The 19,285-nt window shown below is 36.1% G+C and overlaps 1 protein-coding gene and 3 long non-coding RNA genes across 4 annotated transcripts; 1 reads left to right on the plus strand and 3 right to left on the minus strand.

Annotated features, from left to right (window-relative positions):
• Positions 1-3,093: 3,093 nt before the first annotated feature.
• Positions 3,094-3,568, minus strand: LOC113469438. Its single transcript, XR_003392856.1, has 2 exons — positions 3,435-3,568; positions 3,094-3,296 (listed from the first exon to the last, which is right to left on the minus strand). It is a non-coding gene; the product is annotated as an uncharacterized LOC113469438 (long non-coding RNA).
• Positions 3,160-3,638, plus strand: LOC113469437. Its single transcript, XR_003392855.1, has 2 exons — positions 3,160-3,292; positions 3,431-3,638. It is a non-coding gene; the product is annotated as an uncharacterized LOC113469437 (long non-coding RNA).
• A 5,253-nt stretch (positions 3,639-8,891) lies between these two features.
• On the minus strand, positions 8,892-18,163 carry LOC103514087 (neogenin-like). The gene is made up of 8 exons (XM_026827130.1): positions 18,152-18,163; positions 17,612-17,860; positions 16,957-17,124; positions 16,296-16,590; positions 15,556-15,758; positions 14,728-14,883; positions 14,179-14,350; positions 8,892-9,019 (listed from the first exon to the last, which is right to left on the minus strand). The coding sequence occupies exons 1-8, from the start codon at positions 18,161-18,163 to the stop codon at positions 8,892-8,894; spliced, it is 1,383 nt and encodes a 460-aa protein (XP_026682931.1).
• Positions 18,164-18,243: 80 nt separating this feature from the next.
• LOC113469435 lies at positions 18,244-18,854 on the minus strand. The gene is made up of 2 exons (XR_003392853.1): positions 18,706-18,854; positions 18,244-18,372 (listed from the first exon to the last, which is right to left on the minus strand). It is a non-coding gene; the product is annotated as an uncharacterized LOC113469435 (long non-coding RNA).
• Between the last annotated feature and the right edge of the window lie 431 nt (positions 18,855-19,285).

The raw sequence follows: 19,285 nt of genomic DNA on the forward strand, positions 1-19,285 counted from the left end.
TTTTATCATTTTGACGCAAGCACCCATAGATAAGAAGGTTGAGTACACAGGCCGTAATATTTTTTAATAACCTTTTTGTTTTATGGTTTGTTGTATTTAGTGGTTTGCCTACATTGTATCTTTCATTTGTCTATTGCTCAATAAACGAATAAGGCAAGAAAAGATTAACTACGGATCTTTGATCAACCCTTGGTTAGTGTGTGCCTGTGTGCCGATCTACCGATTCCAGTTAATTGTATTTAGCTACAAGATATGAAGTTTATTTATGAAACTGTATGAAGTTTTAGACGTTGAATCACAATATTTCAGAAACGGGAAGCGAACCGTTCGGTTTGAAATAAGGAAATACGAGCGAGGAAACTTGAAACTCTGTACTGTACTGTTATGTAAACTCTGGAGATGGCCGTAAAATTCCAGCCAAGTCATTTCATACATATTTATTGATTGGTAACAATTAATCTTACAGATGTTGATGTGATAACATTCCAACAGAATGGTGAATTTATTGACTTGTGCCAGTACAGTTGGTAAAGAATTGGTTTCATAACCAAGGGATTCATGATTCAACTCTTCCTTAGATATCAAAATCTAGATATAATCAGTTAGGTACCTGCCTGTGCGCAAGATTGATTTTTAAAATATTGGTAAAATTGAGAAATGAAGGCAGTCCAAGATATGAACACATAGACAGTAGGTAGTGGAGATCATTATCTTGAAAAAGTAACGGATAGTATAGTCTTGAACCTAAGGGACCTAAATATCCGAAACTTAAGCTTCAAGTACGAGGTACCTGAGGAAAACATTTTTATATTCTGTGTGTCTTCAATTCGAAAATGCAATGCCTAATTATTATCATATTTTTTCATAAAAAAATTAATTATTAATTCAAAACTTAAAGTTCAAATGAATTAAGAAGATAAACGAGTTTTTAGGTTTTAAAAATAAACCGCTATGAAATTTTTGGAACATAGGTTTTGGTTTGAACTCAAGTTCTGATTAACCCTTTCATATCAAATCTTTGATAATTAGGCCCCTACCTACTTAACACGTACCGATGTTTTGAGGACGAAATTTGGTCAGAGCACTCAGAGCAGTCAACATGCTTGTGGTTAAGTTGGTGAATTGCGGTCTCTGAATCCAGTGTTTGGTGGATCGAGGTTACAACAGTTATATTGGTTTTTGAGGAAAAATAATATTGGTCTGTAATTAAACAAAATTTCTTCCTCAAAATAGTAAACCAGTATTTTATTCTCTTTGAAGGTACTTATACCTGTGTTTTTGTCACCAATTCTTTTCCTAATCTGAAGACAAATGCCTTTACAGACCTACAGGGTAGCCTCAAGCATTGACCTCATTCTGTTGGTTTAATAATTAATTAATTACCCAAGTGACTAATTTAATTATTCTAAGTAAGTAAGTAAGTAATAAGTAGGTAAGAAAGAATGAGGTACAGTACCTCCTCTAATAAGCAAGTATTGTTCTAAACTCTCTGTAAAATACTCTCTCACAGACCTAAGTGTTTGAGAAGGTTAAATTATAAACATAAAGTCATAACCAGGCAAAACAATAAAATTAATACCGTTTATGAGGAGGTTATTAAAAACTCAAGTATGGTCGGATGATAATGTTAGTATTGTTGCTATTCAATGTTGGGATAAGATAATCACATTTGTGTAATTACGAAGTAATTAGTTGTATCATTGATTCACGTACATAAATACTTAGGTATAAATACTTATACTGTATTGGCATTGTTAGGTGACCGTAGAACTCATCATGCAAAATCCCATCCAGAGTAGATACGAGAAATGTACCACTTGAAGAACTCGACGTACGTACCACCCAAACACCACTAATGTCAGTATGCCGCTACAACCACCAGTTGATCTGTGCAGGCATAGTTTGAGAACGTCTGTTATAGATGTTCGTAGAAGTTTGGCCTCTCTCAGATTGGCCTCCTTTACTATGTAGGATTTTGACTTGACCTTTCTATTGCTGAATATGTTTTATATACAAACGTGAAAGCTTGAATAAAGTCTTTTTTATTTCTTCTTCTTCAAGAAATAGCTTTTTTTAGAGGATGTGTCAAATGTACCAAGATTTCTGTAAGAGGAAAAAGGAGTTAAAACATTTCTAGAGGATGTGCCAAAACTCCAAAACTATCAATTTCTCTATTACAACTGAGAGGGGAATGCAGTTTGTACTTTTAGTGGATGTGTCAAAATTCCAAACTTGAAAATTCAATAACTAACAAGAGGATAGTAAATTTAGTGGATTAGTCAAAAGCATAAAGATTTCTAGTGGAGAATCAGAAGGAGAAAGAAAAGTACATAGGAGAGAATTGACATTTTTTTAGTGGATGTGCCAAATTTACCAAATAGTCTAATACAGGGTACCGAATAGGTATACGGTACGTACCTGTCGACATTTATTCATTATTTTCAGTTCTATATTTTGAGTCTTAGGGACTTTTGGTACAGTAATAATCTATTTTCTTTTGTTCTTTGACTCCTTAAAAGGAGTATTAAAATGGTCTATCATTTCTTTACTCGTCACGCTCTGTCTCTCATCAGATGGGCGAGAAAAGACATAAAACTCGTACTCACTCAAGTACATCATAGAATGTTTTCGTCGCCTCTGTGTCTTGAACCCAAGACTTTTTGCAAGCCCATCATTGTTCTTGCTATGGGTTTTCAACCACAAGGTCCCTGGTTGCCTTAGGAAGGTACTAATCAAACAAGTACTTGACTTCTCTCAAGTACTATAATATTACTTAGATATACTAGGTACTTATCTGGAAAATGAGACAGTTAAATCCTACTTAATTTGACAAATTACAATAATGGACTTACCAGGCTTGAGTTCTGTTCCAAATATGCCTTAGGAAGGTACTAATCAAACAAGTACTTGACTTCTCTCAAGTACTATAATATTACTTAGGTATACTAGGTATATACTTATCTGGAAAATGAGACAGTTAAATCCTACTTAATTTGACAAATTACAATAATGGACTTACCAGGCTTGAGTTCTGTTCCAAATAGGTTAGGCAGGGTGAGAAAACTGGCGAAATATTCTATATTTCACACGGGACGGTAATCTTGAAATCTTGGGTAAATGAAGTTGTGTTTAGAGGTAGATATTTTCCATTAGAGTTGATCCTTTCTAAAGTGACTGTTTTCATCAAACATTTTATTTTTTAAGGTTTCCTTACATAATTTTTTCCATGTTAACATACAAACTTCAATAATGGTAGATTTATTTTAGAATGGAAAGGTAGATGGAAAGTTAGGTACCTATTTTAGTTTGAAATGAAAATTATGATTGGGAATGTGGGGTTATTTATTTATTTCTAAAGAAGGTCCAAGAATTGTATTTTATTTAGAGCTTGGTCAAATGATAACACAATAAATTTCTTCGAGAACTATAGGTACCTACCTATTTTAGTTTGAAATGAAAATTATGATTGGGAATGTGGGGTTATTTATTTATTTATTTCTAAAGAAGGTCCAAGAATTGTATTTTATTTAGAGCTTGGTCAAATGATAACACAATAAATTTCTTCGAGAACTTTACAATTTATTTATAGATTATTTCATAAAAAGAAACAGGTATTTTACGTTGTTATTAAAAAAAAATAGATAAAATCAACAATTTTTGCGGATGAAAGAAATTTTCTTTTAAGAATTTGAAAAACTGAAAAAAATTATTTATTTTTAAAAATAAAATAAATGTAGTTGAAACGATACAACCGAGCACAACTAAAATAAATAAATTAGAATAGTAAAAGGGAACACAGCGTTCACGAGAAGGTAGATTCAGGTGAGAATAGAGATAAAGCACAATTCTTTCACAAAAACAAAGGATTTGTTCAACAATACTTCGGTTTAAAAATAAGAGTGGACCTTTAGGTATTTATTAAAGGTCCTAATCGGAAATTTTCAACAGAGTTTTATAAGTACAAATGGAAATTTTTCTATGATAAAACGACTGAGATTTCTCGTTAGTAAATAAAGAATAGGTCATGCAGTGATTATGATCTAATAGGCATTCTTGTGATAGTATTGATCTCCCTAGCCATAGGTAATATCTCTGTAGGTATACAATATCTATGGATTTTTAGATCGTATTTCTCAGGGATTCACCATGCAGTGATTATGATCTAATAGGCATTCTTCTGATAGTATTGATCTCCCTAGCCATAGGTAATATCTCTGTAGGTATACAATATCTATGGATTTTTAGATCGTATTTCTCAGGGATTCAATATCAAGATAAAAAGAATTCACAGAATCCTGGCACTCCAACAACAACTCTGTGAGGTTTTAGATTTCATGTTCAATATCAAATCAACCTTTACAACACAAATTGCGTTAGATATCACAAAAGGTTACAATGCCCCTTGCAACCTAACGGTCACAGGTTTGAGTCTCAACTGAAGCAGAAATAAAGTCCGAGGTAGGGTTGGTTAGAAGAAAGGACATTCAGTTGGACCTATACATTAGAGTTAAAGGTTTATTTAGAAGACAAGACTCGTAAATCCATCAATAAATCTTGTGTGCTCGTAATAATGTAAATCTAACCAGTTGTATTTACAAATTATTACAAAGGACATAAATAGAAACTATACATTAGAGTTAAAGGTTTATTTAGAAGACAAGACTCGTAAATCCATCAATAAATCTTGTGTGCTCGTAATAATGTAAATCTAATCTCATGTAGGTAACATACTCATAATGTTCAAGTTTAAAACATAAATAAATATTGACAGAGCGCTAATAAAATCACTTTGGAGTCAGCAAGATTATCATCTTATTATAATTGTCTCCCTATCTTGATAATAAATCACCTCTCTAATAGTAAGTTTAAAACATAAATAAATATTGACAGGGCGCTAATAAAATCACTTTGGAGTCAGCAAGATTATCATCTTATTATAATTGTCTCCCTATCTTGATAATAAATCACCTCTCTAATAGATATCTGTGGCGCTAAAAGCCAACCCTTTTATGATAAAGGTTAGAAATGTGTCCATTCAAATTGAACGTTATTCCTTTTCGTGCTATCCTTTATCTTGTCCTCTGTGATATACTCGTATGATGTTATTAGATATAATCTACTATACACAACAGCTTCATAGGTCAAATTTCCATCGAAATTACTTACTTCGAACCATCGACCTCTAGATTAAGAGTACACCTAACAACTTTACCGCAAGAGGTATTATGGAATCATATGGACTCAGTTTGAGGTCATGCCAAGGTATAAATATAGAAATTTTCCGTGTACCTACTATTGAGGAAAGATAGCATTAGTGTCTAGCTCTTGGTAGAATTTAGTAATTTAGTACAATATTGAGTGTGGAATGTGGACGCAGAACCGAATTGAGATAAATAGCTTTGGACTACTTTATCGATTGGTATTTATAAAGTTCCAAACATTCGACCTTAGACTTGAAGATGATTGATACAAACATTACAAACCTTGTGACGCTAATTTGCCAAGTGTTGAAAAACAAAGTTATTTAGCGAAAGCTTTCTACTGAACACCTGATACATGATGAAGACATAGAAAATTCCATGTTAGTCACGAAATAGGTACCTACGTAACTAGGTATAAGTATGTGTAGGTATACAAAAAGGTGACGAAGCACCTTCCAAATTTTGGTAATAAAAAATACGTACCTATAGCTAAATAGTTATAGATAATAAAAATAGCTGAAATTCCATTCCCTAATCTAATCCAAAGGATATAATACAATATTGAAGAGCTGTACAATCAAACTAGAAACAAGATCCTCATGAATGAAGAAATCCAACGGAAACCCTGAAGCCCCATTTAAAAGGAAGGGTCTTTCTATTGTACAATACTCAATAGACATGGCCTATGGGGTATTGGAGGAGGGTTCACTTTATTTCAGCCTTGTGGCTTGTGGACTCTTAACAATTCACTATCTTCAAGCTAAAGAATCGAGTGATTTCACATCTCACGACTTTCAACTATAAAAAATCTCGAAGACATTTTGAATTGAGCCATGGTGTGACCTTTACAGATTTTTTGCTTCTCTAACCTATAGCTGTTTTTATAGCTGCAATATTGTACAAGGTACCTGCAAGTTTCAAATTTAACACCTCGATGTTTTTTGCCAGTTAGCTAAGTAAGTATCTATTGATGGAAAATTAGTGAGGTTTTTATATTATCACGAACCTAATGAGAGATTTATCTTTCCTCAATAGTAGGTACACGGAAAATTTCTATATTTATACCTTGGCATGACCTCAAACTGAGTCCATATGATTCCATAATACCTCTTGCGGTTGCTTCTCTAACCTATAGCTGTTTTTATAGCTGCAATATTGTACAAGGTACCTGCAAGTTTCAAATTTAACACCTCGATGTTTTGCCAAGAATCTGAAATTATTACAATCAAACAGAACACCTATTTGCAAATATCCGAGTACAATAAATTGTATAGTACACAAATCAGGGCATCCGTTTGGGGGCAGAATGGCAAATCAGTTATCTATCGAAAAATGAAAGAGGAATTTCAGTAGAAATCATTTGGTATGTCTTGTCATCTCGACAAACCTGCTAATGAGTTGTTAGGCGGCTTATACATCATTTCTCTCGCTTGAGTTCAATATAAAATTGAATGAAAAATCTACTTCCTACTTAACTAGGTACTACTCTACGGACTTACCAGAGACGAAGGAAAATTTTACAGTCTCATATCTCAATACTCTGACTGATTTACCGTTAAATACCGAAAAGTACGGTTTGTTGATCTACAGTTCTTTCATCCTCAATAAGTATAAGTATTTATACCTAAGTATTTATGTACGTGAATCAATGATACAACTAATTACTTCGTAATTACACAAATGTGATTATCTTATCCCAACATTGAATAGCAACAATACTAACATTATCATCCGACCATACTTGAGTTTTTAATAACCTCCTCATAAACGGTATTAATTTTATTGTTTTGCCTGGTTATGACTTTATGTTTATAATTTAACCTTCTCAAACACTTAGGTCTGTGAGAGAGTATTTTACAGAGAGTTTAGAACAATACTTGCTTATTAGAGGAGGTACTGTACCTCATTCTTTCTTACCTACTTATTACTTACTTACTTACTTAGAATAATTTCCGAACCAGCTTTGAGGCTACCATTAGAAGCACGTGATAAAGTTGCCTACTGGAGGAACTTAAACTTCCAAGTCAGAATTCACTATCTCCTCGCGAGCTCTGAGATATATTCGTATAGCTTCCACCTTCTACTTCTGCCACTGACCGCATTCTTTACTTTACAAGTAGGTTCTGGGTGCCTGGGGAACCTAACTAGGCGTTGTGGACAAGAGATTATTGTTTACTTATTCTCATATTGTTAGGGGACCACGAAAAAGAGATTTTCTCACCTGGGAAGACCCTTTAGGAGAGAAGTTGGTTAATTGGTTGAAATCCCAGCAAAGTCGTCGTATTTCTGGTTAAAATTGATAGCAAAAAATGGGTGCACATAGAAATTAACATGAGAACACACTGAATATTAATTACCTTGTTTGTACATGTGATGCCCTTAATGGAATTAATCAGCCAAATAGCAGGTGATTGTCTTGACCTTTAACCCTTAAGTGCATGATTTTTTCTTTTTTGCCGAAAAAAATATATGTGTTGCCTTAGAGAATTCTAAGATACCCATTCTTTTTAATTTTTTTTTTATCTTTTTTTTTAACCGAGATATACCGGTAAAACCTTAGTGTGTCATATATGTTACACCATGCAGTAAGTTCCCTAAAGGAAAAACGCCAAAAGCGGTGGAAAACCGTCAAAAATCGGCCTAAATACCGCCAACCGCAGCACCTATGGTTTTGAGTTACATCCTTGTCTTTTTTGTGGACTACATACCAAATTTCAAGTCTCTAGCTCTTATTGTTCCCGAGATAATAATAAATTACACCGAAAACCGCCAAAAAGCGGTCAAAATACCGCCAACCGCAGCACCTATCTTAACCAAAAGTTTTGTGTCGCATCCTTGTCACATTTGACAACTGCATACCAAATTTCAAGTCTCTAGCTCTTACCGTTCTCGAGATATTTTGTTTACAGACAGACAGACACACACACGGACCAATGAAAAGCACAAGTAGTGGGTGGCCTAACGTCACAATTTTGGCCAAAAGCTGCATTTATTCAGGAAAGCACCAAATTTGGTATGGACCTTCATTGGGAAAATATGAAACTTTTAGGAAGGGGTGACACCAAAAATCATGCACACAAACAAAATGGCGGCCTTTTTTCAAAATGGCGGCCAGAAACGGGGTTTTGATAATATCTCGTTTCCGGTAACTTTTTTCTAATAACAATGAATTAGAAAGTTTTTTATATTTATATTTCCTACATTTTGTAAATTTACACTTTGGTACTGTTAAATTACAAGAAGTTCCAAAGTCCTAGATAAGTGTTTCCTAAACTTTCCTTATTTCTTGTTCCCTTTAAAAGTACAATGGATTCATAAAGTTGAGTTATGTTTTTACTACTTTAACGAGTCGATAGTGCCTTTAGAATTCACCTAAATCTCAGGGTTGTTAGACAAGCGTCGCGTGTTGCCATAGTAACCACATACCTAAAGTTCCCTCAGCCCTTTAATTTGAGGTGTTCTGTAAGTTTACTATTCACAGAAGTTATGTTTTTACTACTATAACGAGTCGATAGTGCCTTTAGAATTCACCTAAATCTGAGGGTTTTTAGGCAAGCGTCGCGTGTTGCCATAGTAACCACATACCTAAAGTTCCCTCAGCCCTTTAATTTGAGGTGTTCTGTAAGTTTACTATTCACAGCTGCTACTCTTTCATGCATAATATTATCTTCTAGAATATTGTTGACTGTGTCATAGCATGTCCAAATTATTGTCTATTGCTTGTAGTATGTCTCCCACCAGATGAGCAAAGGAAGACACAATATTACTTCCCATTTTGGTGATACCAGAGAGAAATATTACCGCTGGTTTGCGAATCGCTAGATCTCAACACAGAAAAGCATAGTAATATATTGGTCTCTTGTTATGGTAATGGGCGCTCTATTCAGTATTCAGTTTCAAACGTAGGTACATTGATGTAGGTTTAGGTGTAGTCAATACTGAAGAGATTTTTTCTTTCAACTTTATCACGAATAAACCGCTTGGATCTGGGACTTCTGTCCATCTAATCGTAGCATATGGGATTCGGAGGACATATCAGCTTCCGTCCAGTCTACGTTTGGTAACATAATAGGTGTGAAGTTCAAGTGATAAGCCAGGTAGTTAAGCTGTTAGAACCAGGATGTGACATTGTGATACCACGGTACCAAAAATTACGAGTAGGTATTTTCGTAGGAATCTTCAAATCAAAGTTTTACGTCCAAAACTTAGTCTATGAATTACTGGATAGGGACCAAGTAAACATTATTTATTACGTTTTGTGCGGTATAGATCTAACATTGTACAGATAGTAGGTACCGGTTCCAAGTTCTCTATCTTGGCACAGAGAAAGGTCGCTCCGATGGCCTCAAGTTTTCTAAGAATAATTTCATATTGTTTTAAAGTTAATGTAAAAAAAGTGGTTTGAATTATATATGAGTGGAATATTAATATACCCATGAATTAATTGTATAACCATCTGGATTTTGGTTGATTTGAAATCTTGGTTTTCCTAGGAGCTTGTCAAGTTATCTACAGATTCCCTTGCGTTGATGTCCGGGCCAACAATTATCCTTCTATTTTTAAACTCAAAGTGTAGTTCCCTCCCTATTTGGTAGATTTGGATCATCTTGTGGGGTGACAAATCTATTCCCTATTAGTACTCCACAGAAGGCTGCAAAAGCTTAATTCTGGCATTTTGCGGTCCTTTTTGTTGATTTTCTTTCATATAAACTAGTTATTGTTTTCTTTTCTTCTTTAAAAGAACTTGATTATTTATGTGTTAATGCTATCTCTAGCCAAGATTACTTGACCTGTCCCGAACCACAGTCAACCATCATGAGGACCTGTGCTTTTCCTTTGAAGCATGATAAACCCTTTGTATCCTCCAGCTAGCCAGGCTGGTTAGGGTTTAAATTTAGGGCTGTGTTGGCTGGTTAGGGCTGTGGCATGAAATCTTATCCTTATTTGGATGTGAATTGTTAAGAGTCCACAAGCCACAAGGCTGAAATAAAGGGAACCCTCCTCCAATACCCCATAGGCCATGTCTATTGAGTATTGTACAATAGAAAGACCCTTCCTTTTAAATGGGGCTTCAGGGTTTCCGTTGAATTTCTTCATTCATGAGGATCTTGTTTCTAGTTTGAATGTACAGCTCTTCAATATATTGTATCATATCCTTTGGATTAGATTAGGGAATGGAATTTCAGCTATTTTTATTATCTATACCTATTTAGCTATACGTATTTTTTATTACCAAAATTTGGAAGGTGCTTCGTCACCTTTTTGTATACCTACACATACTTATACCTTGTTACGTAGGTACCTATACCTATTTCGTGACTAACATGGAATTTTCTATGTCTTCATCATGTATCAGGTGTTCAGTAGAAAGCTTTCGCTAAATAACTTTGTTTTTCAACACTTAGCAAATTAGCGTCACAAGGTTTGTATCAATCATCTTCAAGTCTAAGTCTAAGGTCGAATGTTTGGAACTTTATAAATACCAATCGATAAAGTAGTCCAAAGCTATTTATCTCAATTCGGTTCTCCGTCCACATTCCACACTCAATATTGTACTAAATTACTAAATTCTACCAAGAGCTAGACACTAATGGATCAAATTGCCTTATTTGGTGATCGCCGAATGTTCGATTCATCACCCTTATCTTGACTCTTGACGAGTGAACTGTCGACAGAGATAAAACGTATGAAAATAGTTAGGTAGAATTTTTCGTTTTTGATTAACGATTCGACGCTTTGATAAATAATTAGGAAGGAGGTATTTTTATTCGACTGAATAAGATGAATTGACGGAACGAAACGTTAATCCGTAGTCATTAATATTATCAGAGTTTGGTGGTTATTGACTTCTCTAATTCGGTAGAAAACCGAGGTGGTATCTATTTTTCACTGATACCAACCTACAGTACCCAATACCTATCTACTTTGTTTCAGGAAAATACATTCCATGTAGGTAGATACAATGTACAAAGATAAGCGTGTATTGTTTTTGGTGATTATACCTACGTGCGAAAAATCACTAACGATAACAATATTGGAGATAATCTATTACTGATTGTGGTTAAATTTAATATCCTAATTTACGTCAGTGTCCTTATGATTAGCTTTGAATATGTAGAATAGAATACGTTATCTGTGGTGCTGAAAATCCCTATATTCCTGTAAATATACGAACCTAGGTATTTGGGCAGATAAAAGACTGTCAGCTACTGTTCCACTTTAATAAAGATGTGTCGACCTTAGAGATCTCGTCTTAAAAAAAAGCAAATTTTTCAGTCCAATCGAATAACACGCTATTTTTAAGCACTGTCAGGATATGGTCAAGTTTACTCGTATAGTAAAAAAATATCCGTATAATTACTTAGCTAGTAGCAGCATCCATAGAATCAACTATGTCTAAAGAAGTTCTGCTTAATCGATTACATTGATATCCGTATAATTACTTAGCTAGTAGCAGCATCCATAGAATCAACTATGTCTAAAGAAGTTCTGCTTAATCGATTACATTGAGATCGGTAACAAGAACAACTCATACATTTCCTCCGGTAAGATCAAGTCCTAGACCATGAAACTATACGAGTTACTGAGAGTACCTTCAAATGCCAGCTCACTTCAGTATATCAACCAGCTCACTAATGTGTACTTCACAGTACTATAGCTATGTACTCAGTACCAGTGGGTATATACAATACTTTTTGCTTTATTCAAGCTTTCACGTTTGTATATAAAACATATTCAGCAATAGAAAGGTCAAGTCAAAATCCTACATAGTAAAGGAGGCCAATCTCGGAGAGGCCAAACTTCTACGAACATCTATAACAGACGTTCTCAAACTATGCCTGCACAGATCAACTGGTGGTTATCGCGGCATACTGACATTAGTGGTGTTTGGGTGGTAGCTACGTCGAGTTCTTCAAGTGGTACATTTCTCGTATCCACTCTGGATGGGATTTTGCATGATGAGTTCTACGGTCACCTAACAATGCCAATACGTGTACCTGAATTTTATCTCAGCCTTTGTCATATTTTCATATTCTTTTATACTCGTATTCTTTACCTTTCCGGTATCTTCACATAGGCTTGTATCTCGAGTGGCCACCACGGCCACCTGTGTAACTTCTCTTGTTGCTAACTCTTAAGGTGTGTCCACACATAGTCGACCTGCCGTCGATCGATTTCGACTGAACCGTCCACACTGCCTCGACAACATAGATTCACCTCGTCGATCGACGGCTAGTCGACTATGTTTGGACGCACCTTTGGGCCAATCAGTGGTGGTATATTTTTTTCTTTTTAATCTCTCGATCATGTGTTCTGTCAGCAAAATGATGTATTTGAAAAATCGCTTGGACTCTTTGAGAACCACTCGACCATCGTATTCCATAGCGAGTTAGTAAAAGTATACGAGATGAACGTTAGTAGGAATGTTCTGAATTCTGAATCGAGAAATAACTCACAGATATTTTACCTCTATTCGCTCACGGTTGCTTGACTTAAAACTACAGATGGAAATGTTGAAGATCCGTTTTTTTAGTTCTTTATCAAGATAATTTCTATCCATAATAACCTGAGGTCTATTTCTAGCGGTAGGTACCTAAGTACGTCGAGCTTATTTTTAGTTCTTTATCAAGATAATTTCTATCCATAATAACCTGAGGTCTATTTCTAGCGGTAGGTACCTAAGTACGTCGAGCTTATGAATGACCATTTTTGGTAGTTACACATTTCTTTCTCTTGTACTACTCGCATTCTTTTTTTATTTCTTCTTCTTCTTCTTCTTCAAGAAATAGCTTTTTTTAGAGGATGTGTCAAATGTACCAAGTTTTCAGTAAGAGGAAAAAGGAGTTAAAACATTTCTAGAGGATGTGCCAAAACTCCAAAACTATCAATTTCTCTATTACAACTGAGAGGGGAATCAATCCAGTGTTTGGTGGATCGAGGTTACAACAGTTTTTTGAGGAAAAATAATATTGGTCTGTAATTAAACAAAATTTCTTCCTCAAAATAGTAAACCAGTATTTTATTCTCTTTGAAGGTACTTATACCTGTGTTTTTGTCACCAATTCTTTTCCTAATCTGAAGACAAATGCCTTTACAGACCTACAGGGTAGCCTCAAGCATTGACCTCATTCTGTTGGTTTAATAATTAATTAATTACCCAAGCGACTAATTTAATTATTCTAAGTAAGTAAGTAAGTAATAAGTAGGTAAGAAAGAATGAGGTACAGTACCTCCTCTAATAAGCAAGTATTGTTCTAAACTCTCTGTAAAATTGACTAATTTAATTATTCTAAGTAAGTAAGTAATAAGTAGGTAAGAAAGAATGAGGTACAGTACCTCCTCTAATAAGCAAGTATTGTTCTAAACTCTCTGTAAAATCTCATAGGCTACCCGATTTACAAATTTAAAATATTTCTGTGGATGTGTCAGACGAAAAATGTCTCCTGTAGTAATTGAAAAAGTCGAACACAGAAATAAATTTAGTAATTCCTATTCAAGGACTATTTTGTTGGTGAGTGATTATTGATATCAAAAAACACGGTTAGAAAACAAGATAATGGCACTTCATAAGCAAAAATATTTAAAGCTGTAATGTACAATATGTACAAATGTATTTAATTGAACTTTGTCAAACACAACTTGGCAGTAACCTTCTCAGCAGGTAGGTCTCTTTCGGATAGAGATGAGGTCTTGTCCTTTGTGAATCCAACTTGGAAAGATTTTTTTTTTTGAACGACATTCGATCAATTTATTACCTGAATATACCTTCAAATTATAAAATATTTGACTACTGCTCTGTTAGAAGGCACATTGTTAAGTGCTGTGTTCAACTTTCCAATGGGAACTATCTTATGATATGTTATTGAATTGAACGAGTTCATTGCATCTCTTCTGGGCTTTCAACATAGCAATGAGGATCAACCACAGAAAAAGAAAAAGTAAAGAAAATCTCATACGTATGAAATAGCTGACTTACCGGATATCTGTCCATTGGCTGACTTGGGAGGTTGCCAGTTCAAATTGACCAGGCTCGGATCGCCCTCCTTGGACACCACAGTGAGGTCTCTAGGGGCAGAAGCAGGGGCGGCCTCCTGAGTTGTATTCAGCACAATCATACTCCATTCCGACTCTTTCTTGGCACGTACCACCTGGGAAAATTTATCGAATGAAGTGAGGTTTTTGTTCACAGACGTGCGACAATCCCGGGTTCCAAGTTTAATAAAACGGGACGACCTCTCCTGGGGCGAACTTTAATTGAAAAGGTTCGTTCTCGGACCAGCGGGCTTTCTCTTATCCTGTCTTCCTTCTCTCTTCGATTTTCAGACGCCAAGGCCAGCCACTCACAATCAGGTAGACCTGACAGGTACGGCTGAAAAGGTCCGACTGTCTGGTCTACCAGATACCTGATGAGCACACACACTATCAGGTAGACCTGATCAGGTGTACCTGTCGTCAGGTCTACTTGATAGTGAGTGGCTGGCCTAAGACCTCCGTCGTTAGAGTACGAGCGACACAATATACATACCTTAACAGTAAACTCATATTGGGTACTGGGTCGAAGGTCATTAATCTGGACTGAGGTTATGTTAGCGTTAACATATTTGTAGCGTGGATTGGAGGCTCCCAACAGATGTGTATAGCGAACCAAATAGTGGCGACCTTCTTCGCCATGTTGCTGAAACTGAAGAGGAAAATAGTTATCATTATCACTAGGGACCAAAGAAGAGTAGACTACTATTAATGAATTTATTTAATTTTGACATCCTTTGTAAATACTATTTTACTTAGGTTATTTTAAGGGACCAAAGAAGAGTAGACTACTATTAATGAATTTATTTAATTTTGACATCCTTTGTAAATACTATTTTACTTAGGTTATTTTAATCAATGCATACTTAAGTAAGTATCAAGAGTAGACTAGGTATATAAGTTCAAGTAGTGCTTTATTTAGTCTGTCAGCATGTCCGCATCTAGGATTCCAGCCAGTGAGGTGGGTCCCAGAGTCCGAAATGTTGGTTAAAGGGGAGAGGATACTACAGATTATAGGCCAATACTTTTAGTATATTACAACGAAAAAAGCCCCCCCCCCATACGAACCTGACTGTCAACTTAAACAAGATATATTGTGCTAGAGTACCTATAGGTGTTGGATCTTATGCAAGTAGAGAAGAAAAAAATATTCAAAATTTGGGCTCTCCGGGCTTTTGGGGGGCCCGTAGGAGGGCTTCTACGGTTCACTGAAACACTGAAAGCTACAAGTTGATATCACATTGAAGATATCAAGATACCACCTTGACGTAATGCAAAAACGGATCCTAAGAACATTAAAAAAAGAAGAAGAAAAAAAGTTTACCTGATCAGGCAGGGTTGTGTCGATCCAAGATATTCGCATAGAGTAAGGAGACAAGACCTCTGATTTGAGCCCCATTGGCGGGATGAGTACTTTAGGCGCCTGAGGTGGAGGTTCATTTCTAGTGCGGAGACTTTCATACTTCTGAGGCCCATCTCCCATTTCGTTAAACGCTCTTAGACTGATGACATAGTCGGAATTGGGTTCTGAAACGAAATGTTAGGGTTGGTTAAAAGAATATACCTTGTTTATCCTGCTGGAATAGGATTGAAAAGTCCCTTTACCCCCACAGTCTAATCAAGGTCTCGCATATTTTGACATATTATGGGGAACACATTTTACATTTATATGAATAAGAACACTTTGATTATATGAATAAGAACTTTGATTATATGAATTTATATGAATAAGAACACTTAAATTAAAATAATCCCAAAGGCAGAAAAACATTACTCTTGACAAATCGAATGTGCCTATAGGCATACCTATAATGTATTCCAAGCCTAGTTACCTTGGAGGGTAGCAAACCAGCCTTGTAAGCACTAGGTCGCGGCTTCGATTCCAGGGGCGAATTTCATCCTTAACAGATAAGGTTCGTTCTCGGAACGGCTGGTTTTGTGCTATCCTGTCCTAACGCCTGGCTTTCTACCATCTCTCTTCGCTTTTGAAACGATAAGATCTTAGCAGTTACAGTTCCCTCTATCAAACACATCGAAAAAACTGCTGAAATTAAGAATATTTACCTAGTCCAGTAATCTCATCGGACCGCTGTTTGACATCAAGAATCTGTTTGACAAATTCATCCGGCACTCCCTTGCCCCAGCCCAGGGTAAATCCTCGCACCATTATACTCTGATCAGCAGGCGGGGTCCACGATACAATAATAGACGAAGGACCTCCAGGCCTGGCTTTGAGGGAAGCGGGAATATCAGGCACGGTAAACTCGCCCAGGTCCTGGCTGAAGGTTTCTGCTGAGAACCAATCCGTGGCCGGCCCTGAACCGTTGACATTCATGGCCCAAAGTTTGATCTGGTAGGTCTGTAAAGAAGAGAACTTGGAGTTATTTATATTGTAGTAAATACTGCTCAAAATAGACTAATAGACACAAAAATACGTGATGTTTTAATGTGAGGATTAAGCTGATATGGCCCTTAGTTCCAGTATTTTGATCATAAATATGGTCCTTAGAGCCAGTATTTTGTTCATAAATATGACCGCGTTAGAGTCAATATTTTGTTCAAAAAGGTGGCCCTTGGAGCTAGTATTTTGTTCATAAATATGGCAGTTAGAGACAGTATTTTGTTCATAAATATGACCGTTAGAGTCAATATTTTGTTCAAAAAGATGGCCCCTGGAGCTAGTATTTTGTTCATAAATATGTCCTTTCGTTCCAAATTTTCTTACCGTGCTCTTATTGAGTCCTGTTATGACATACAATCTCCTATCTCCTGCCGTGGTGACAGTTTCACCTTTATCCTTTTTCACGTCCTTCTTCTTGTATCTGAGCTTGTAGCCTGTTATTATACCGTTCTGACCTCTTCTGGATGGTGGCTGCCATTTGACAGTAATGCTCTGGAAATTAAAATTAAATAGGTAATTAGAAAAATAAATAAAAAAATTCTAAAGAAAACTTTACATCTAAATGCCGAAGCAACCTCCATGGCCGATGGGGTGTCACGCTAGCCTTGCAAACCGGAGGTCTCGGGTTCGATTCCCCACTATTTTTCGGTTCTGTCCTTGGAATACGGGGTGCACTTGGCTTCGTGACAGCTAAACCATCAGACAGCCTGATAAAACTAGAATACCTAAGACAGTTTAGTTGTATTTTCCTTTCGGAAACGGAAACAATTCCAATGAAATATCATAGATTTCCTAAGGTTTAGTACAGGCGCTATTCCACCAAAAGAGGGGAAATTCGGAAAGGAAAATGGGAAGTATTGTGTCTCTTCTCTCACATCTGATGAGAGATATACTATAGAATGGGCATGCTACGACACGGACTACAAGTCATTGCTACGAAATAAAAACGGCAGTGAAATACTCATAAAAAAAAACTCACTGTAGCTCCGCTAGGTTCGACCGTAACATTGGCCGGGGGTTCACTCGGCTTATCGGAGAGTGTCTGCACACTGAGCTCCTGTGAGGTGGTCCCGGCACCGTTCCCGTTGTGGGCGACCACCCAGATGGAGTACAGTGTGAAGTGGGACAGGCCGGTCAGTTCATAGGAGAGCTGAGGAGTTACCACGTGACGCTCCACGGAAGTGTCTTCCTGTAAATTAGAGGGGAATGATGTTAGTAAAATGTATTCCTGAAAATGAGGGGAAATAAATAATATTGGGAAGTATGTCAAAAGGATTTTTCCCCTTTTCTAACCCCTCCAGTAAAAACATTTTTTAAGAGGGATTAAAATTAAATTGAAATTATTTTTAAATACCTACGGAGAAAATTTAATTAGAAGCTGGCGAAACGATCCCCATATTCATCAAGGAATAGTTTTTCTTATAAGAAGGAGCTCCATTAAGTTTCCTGAGGGGCCACTTCCATGGATTGATCTACAGTTCAGGTATACAATTCACTGAACGAGTGTGACAGGTCATACTTCATCTTGCATGTCAGACCGAATGTCAAATAAAAAATAAATAAATAAAAGTCCAGAGTTCAGTGAACCCCTACTTACCTTGTAGATCAATAGTAGCACTGGCATCTACAGAGTCCTCCTTATTCCCCGCTCTACACACATAGTTCCCTTCATCCCCATCCTTGAGGCCGGAAATCTGAAGACTCCCTGTGCCCACCTTGGAAAATCGACTGTCCAGATCACTACAGAAAAAGGAATTAACATTACTTTCAAAACTTTATAATTTTTTCTTCTGAAGTTGTAAGTTATTTGTACTTATTTTTGATGTAAATAAATGAGGCCTGTTTAAACTGTTGGCATAATGGGACTTTTTAGTCTTAGCCGACAGTATAAATAAGGTATATTAAATAAATAAATTAGTTAATGGTTGCCGATCAGCAAATTCCGAGTGAGTGGAAACGCACCATTAATAAAGAACTTCACAAATCTCCCTTCACGTGCACAATATACAATTATAGTAAGATTTGATGAGCTAAGTGCCCTGGAAATTAGCATAATAAATTTAAGTGACTTACTCAAGATCAATATCAAGTCCATCTTTGAGCCAATTGATTCTGGGTGGAGGTACGCCATTAGCCGCACAGTCCAAAGTTACAGACTCTCCCTCCCCTACTTGTAGATTTTGGGGTTTGGAGACAAAAGTAGGGGGAACATTGTGGCCAGAGATATCTGGAAAGAACAAAGGGGGAATTGAAATCATTTTTGAGACGAATAGAGAGGGAGGAGGAAAAGAAGAAAAAAAAAAAAAAAAAAAAAAAAAAAATAATACCTGCAATATCTCTAAAATTAATCTATAGGTAGAATTTTTCGTTTTTGATTAACGATTCGACGCTTTGATAAATAATTAGGAAGGAGGTATTTTTATTCGACTGAATAAGATGAATTGACGGAACGAAACGTTAATCCGGAGTCATTAATATTATCAGAGTTTGGTAGTTATTGACTTCTCTAATTCGGTAGAAAACCGAGTAGGTATCTATTTTTCACTGATACCAACCTACAGTACCCAATACCTAACTACTTTGTTTCAGGAAAATACATTCCATGTAGGTAGATACAATGTACAAAGATAAGCGTGTATTGTTTTTGGTGATT

The sequence above is a fragment of the Diaphorina citri genome, unplaced genomic scaffold (genome assembly GCF_000475195.1).
Source record: "Diaphorina citri unplaced genomic scaffold, Diaci psyllid genome assembly version 1.1 scaffold1079, whole genome shotgun sequence".
Taxonomy (NCBI): domain Eukaryota; kingdom Metazoa; phylum Arthropoda; class Insecta; order Hemiptera; family Psyllidae; genus Diaphorina; species Diaphorina citri.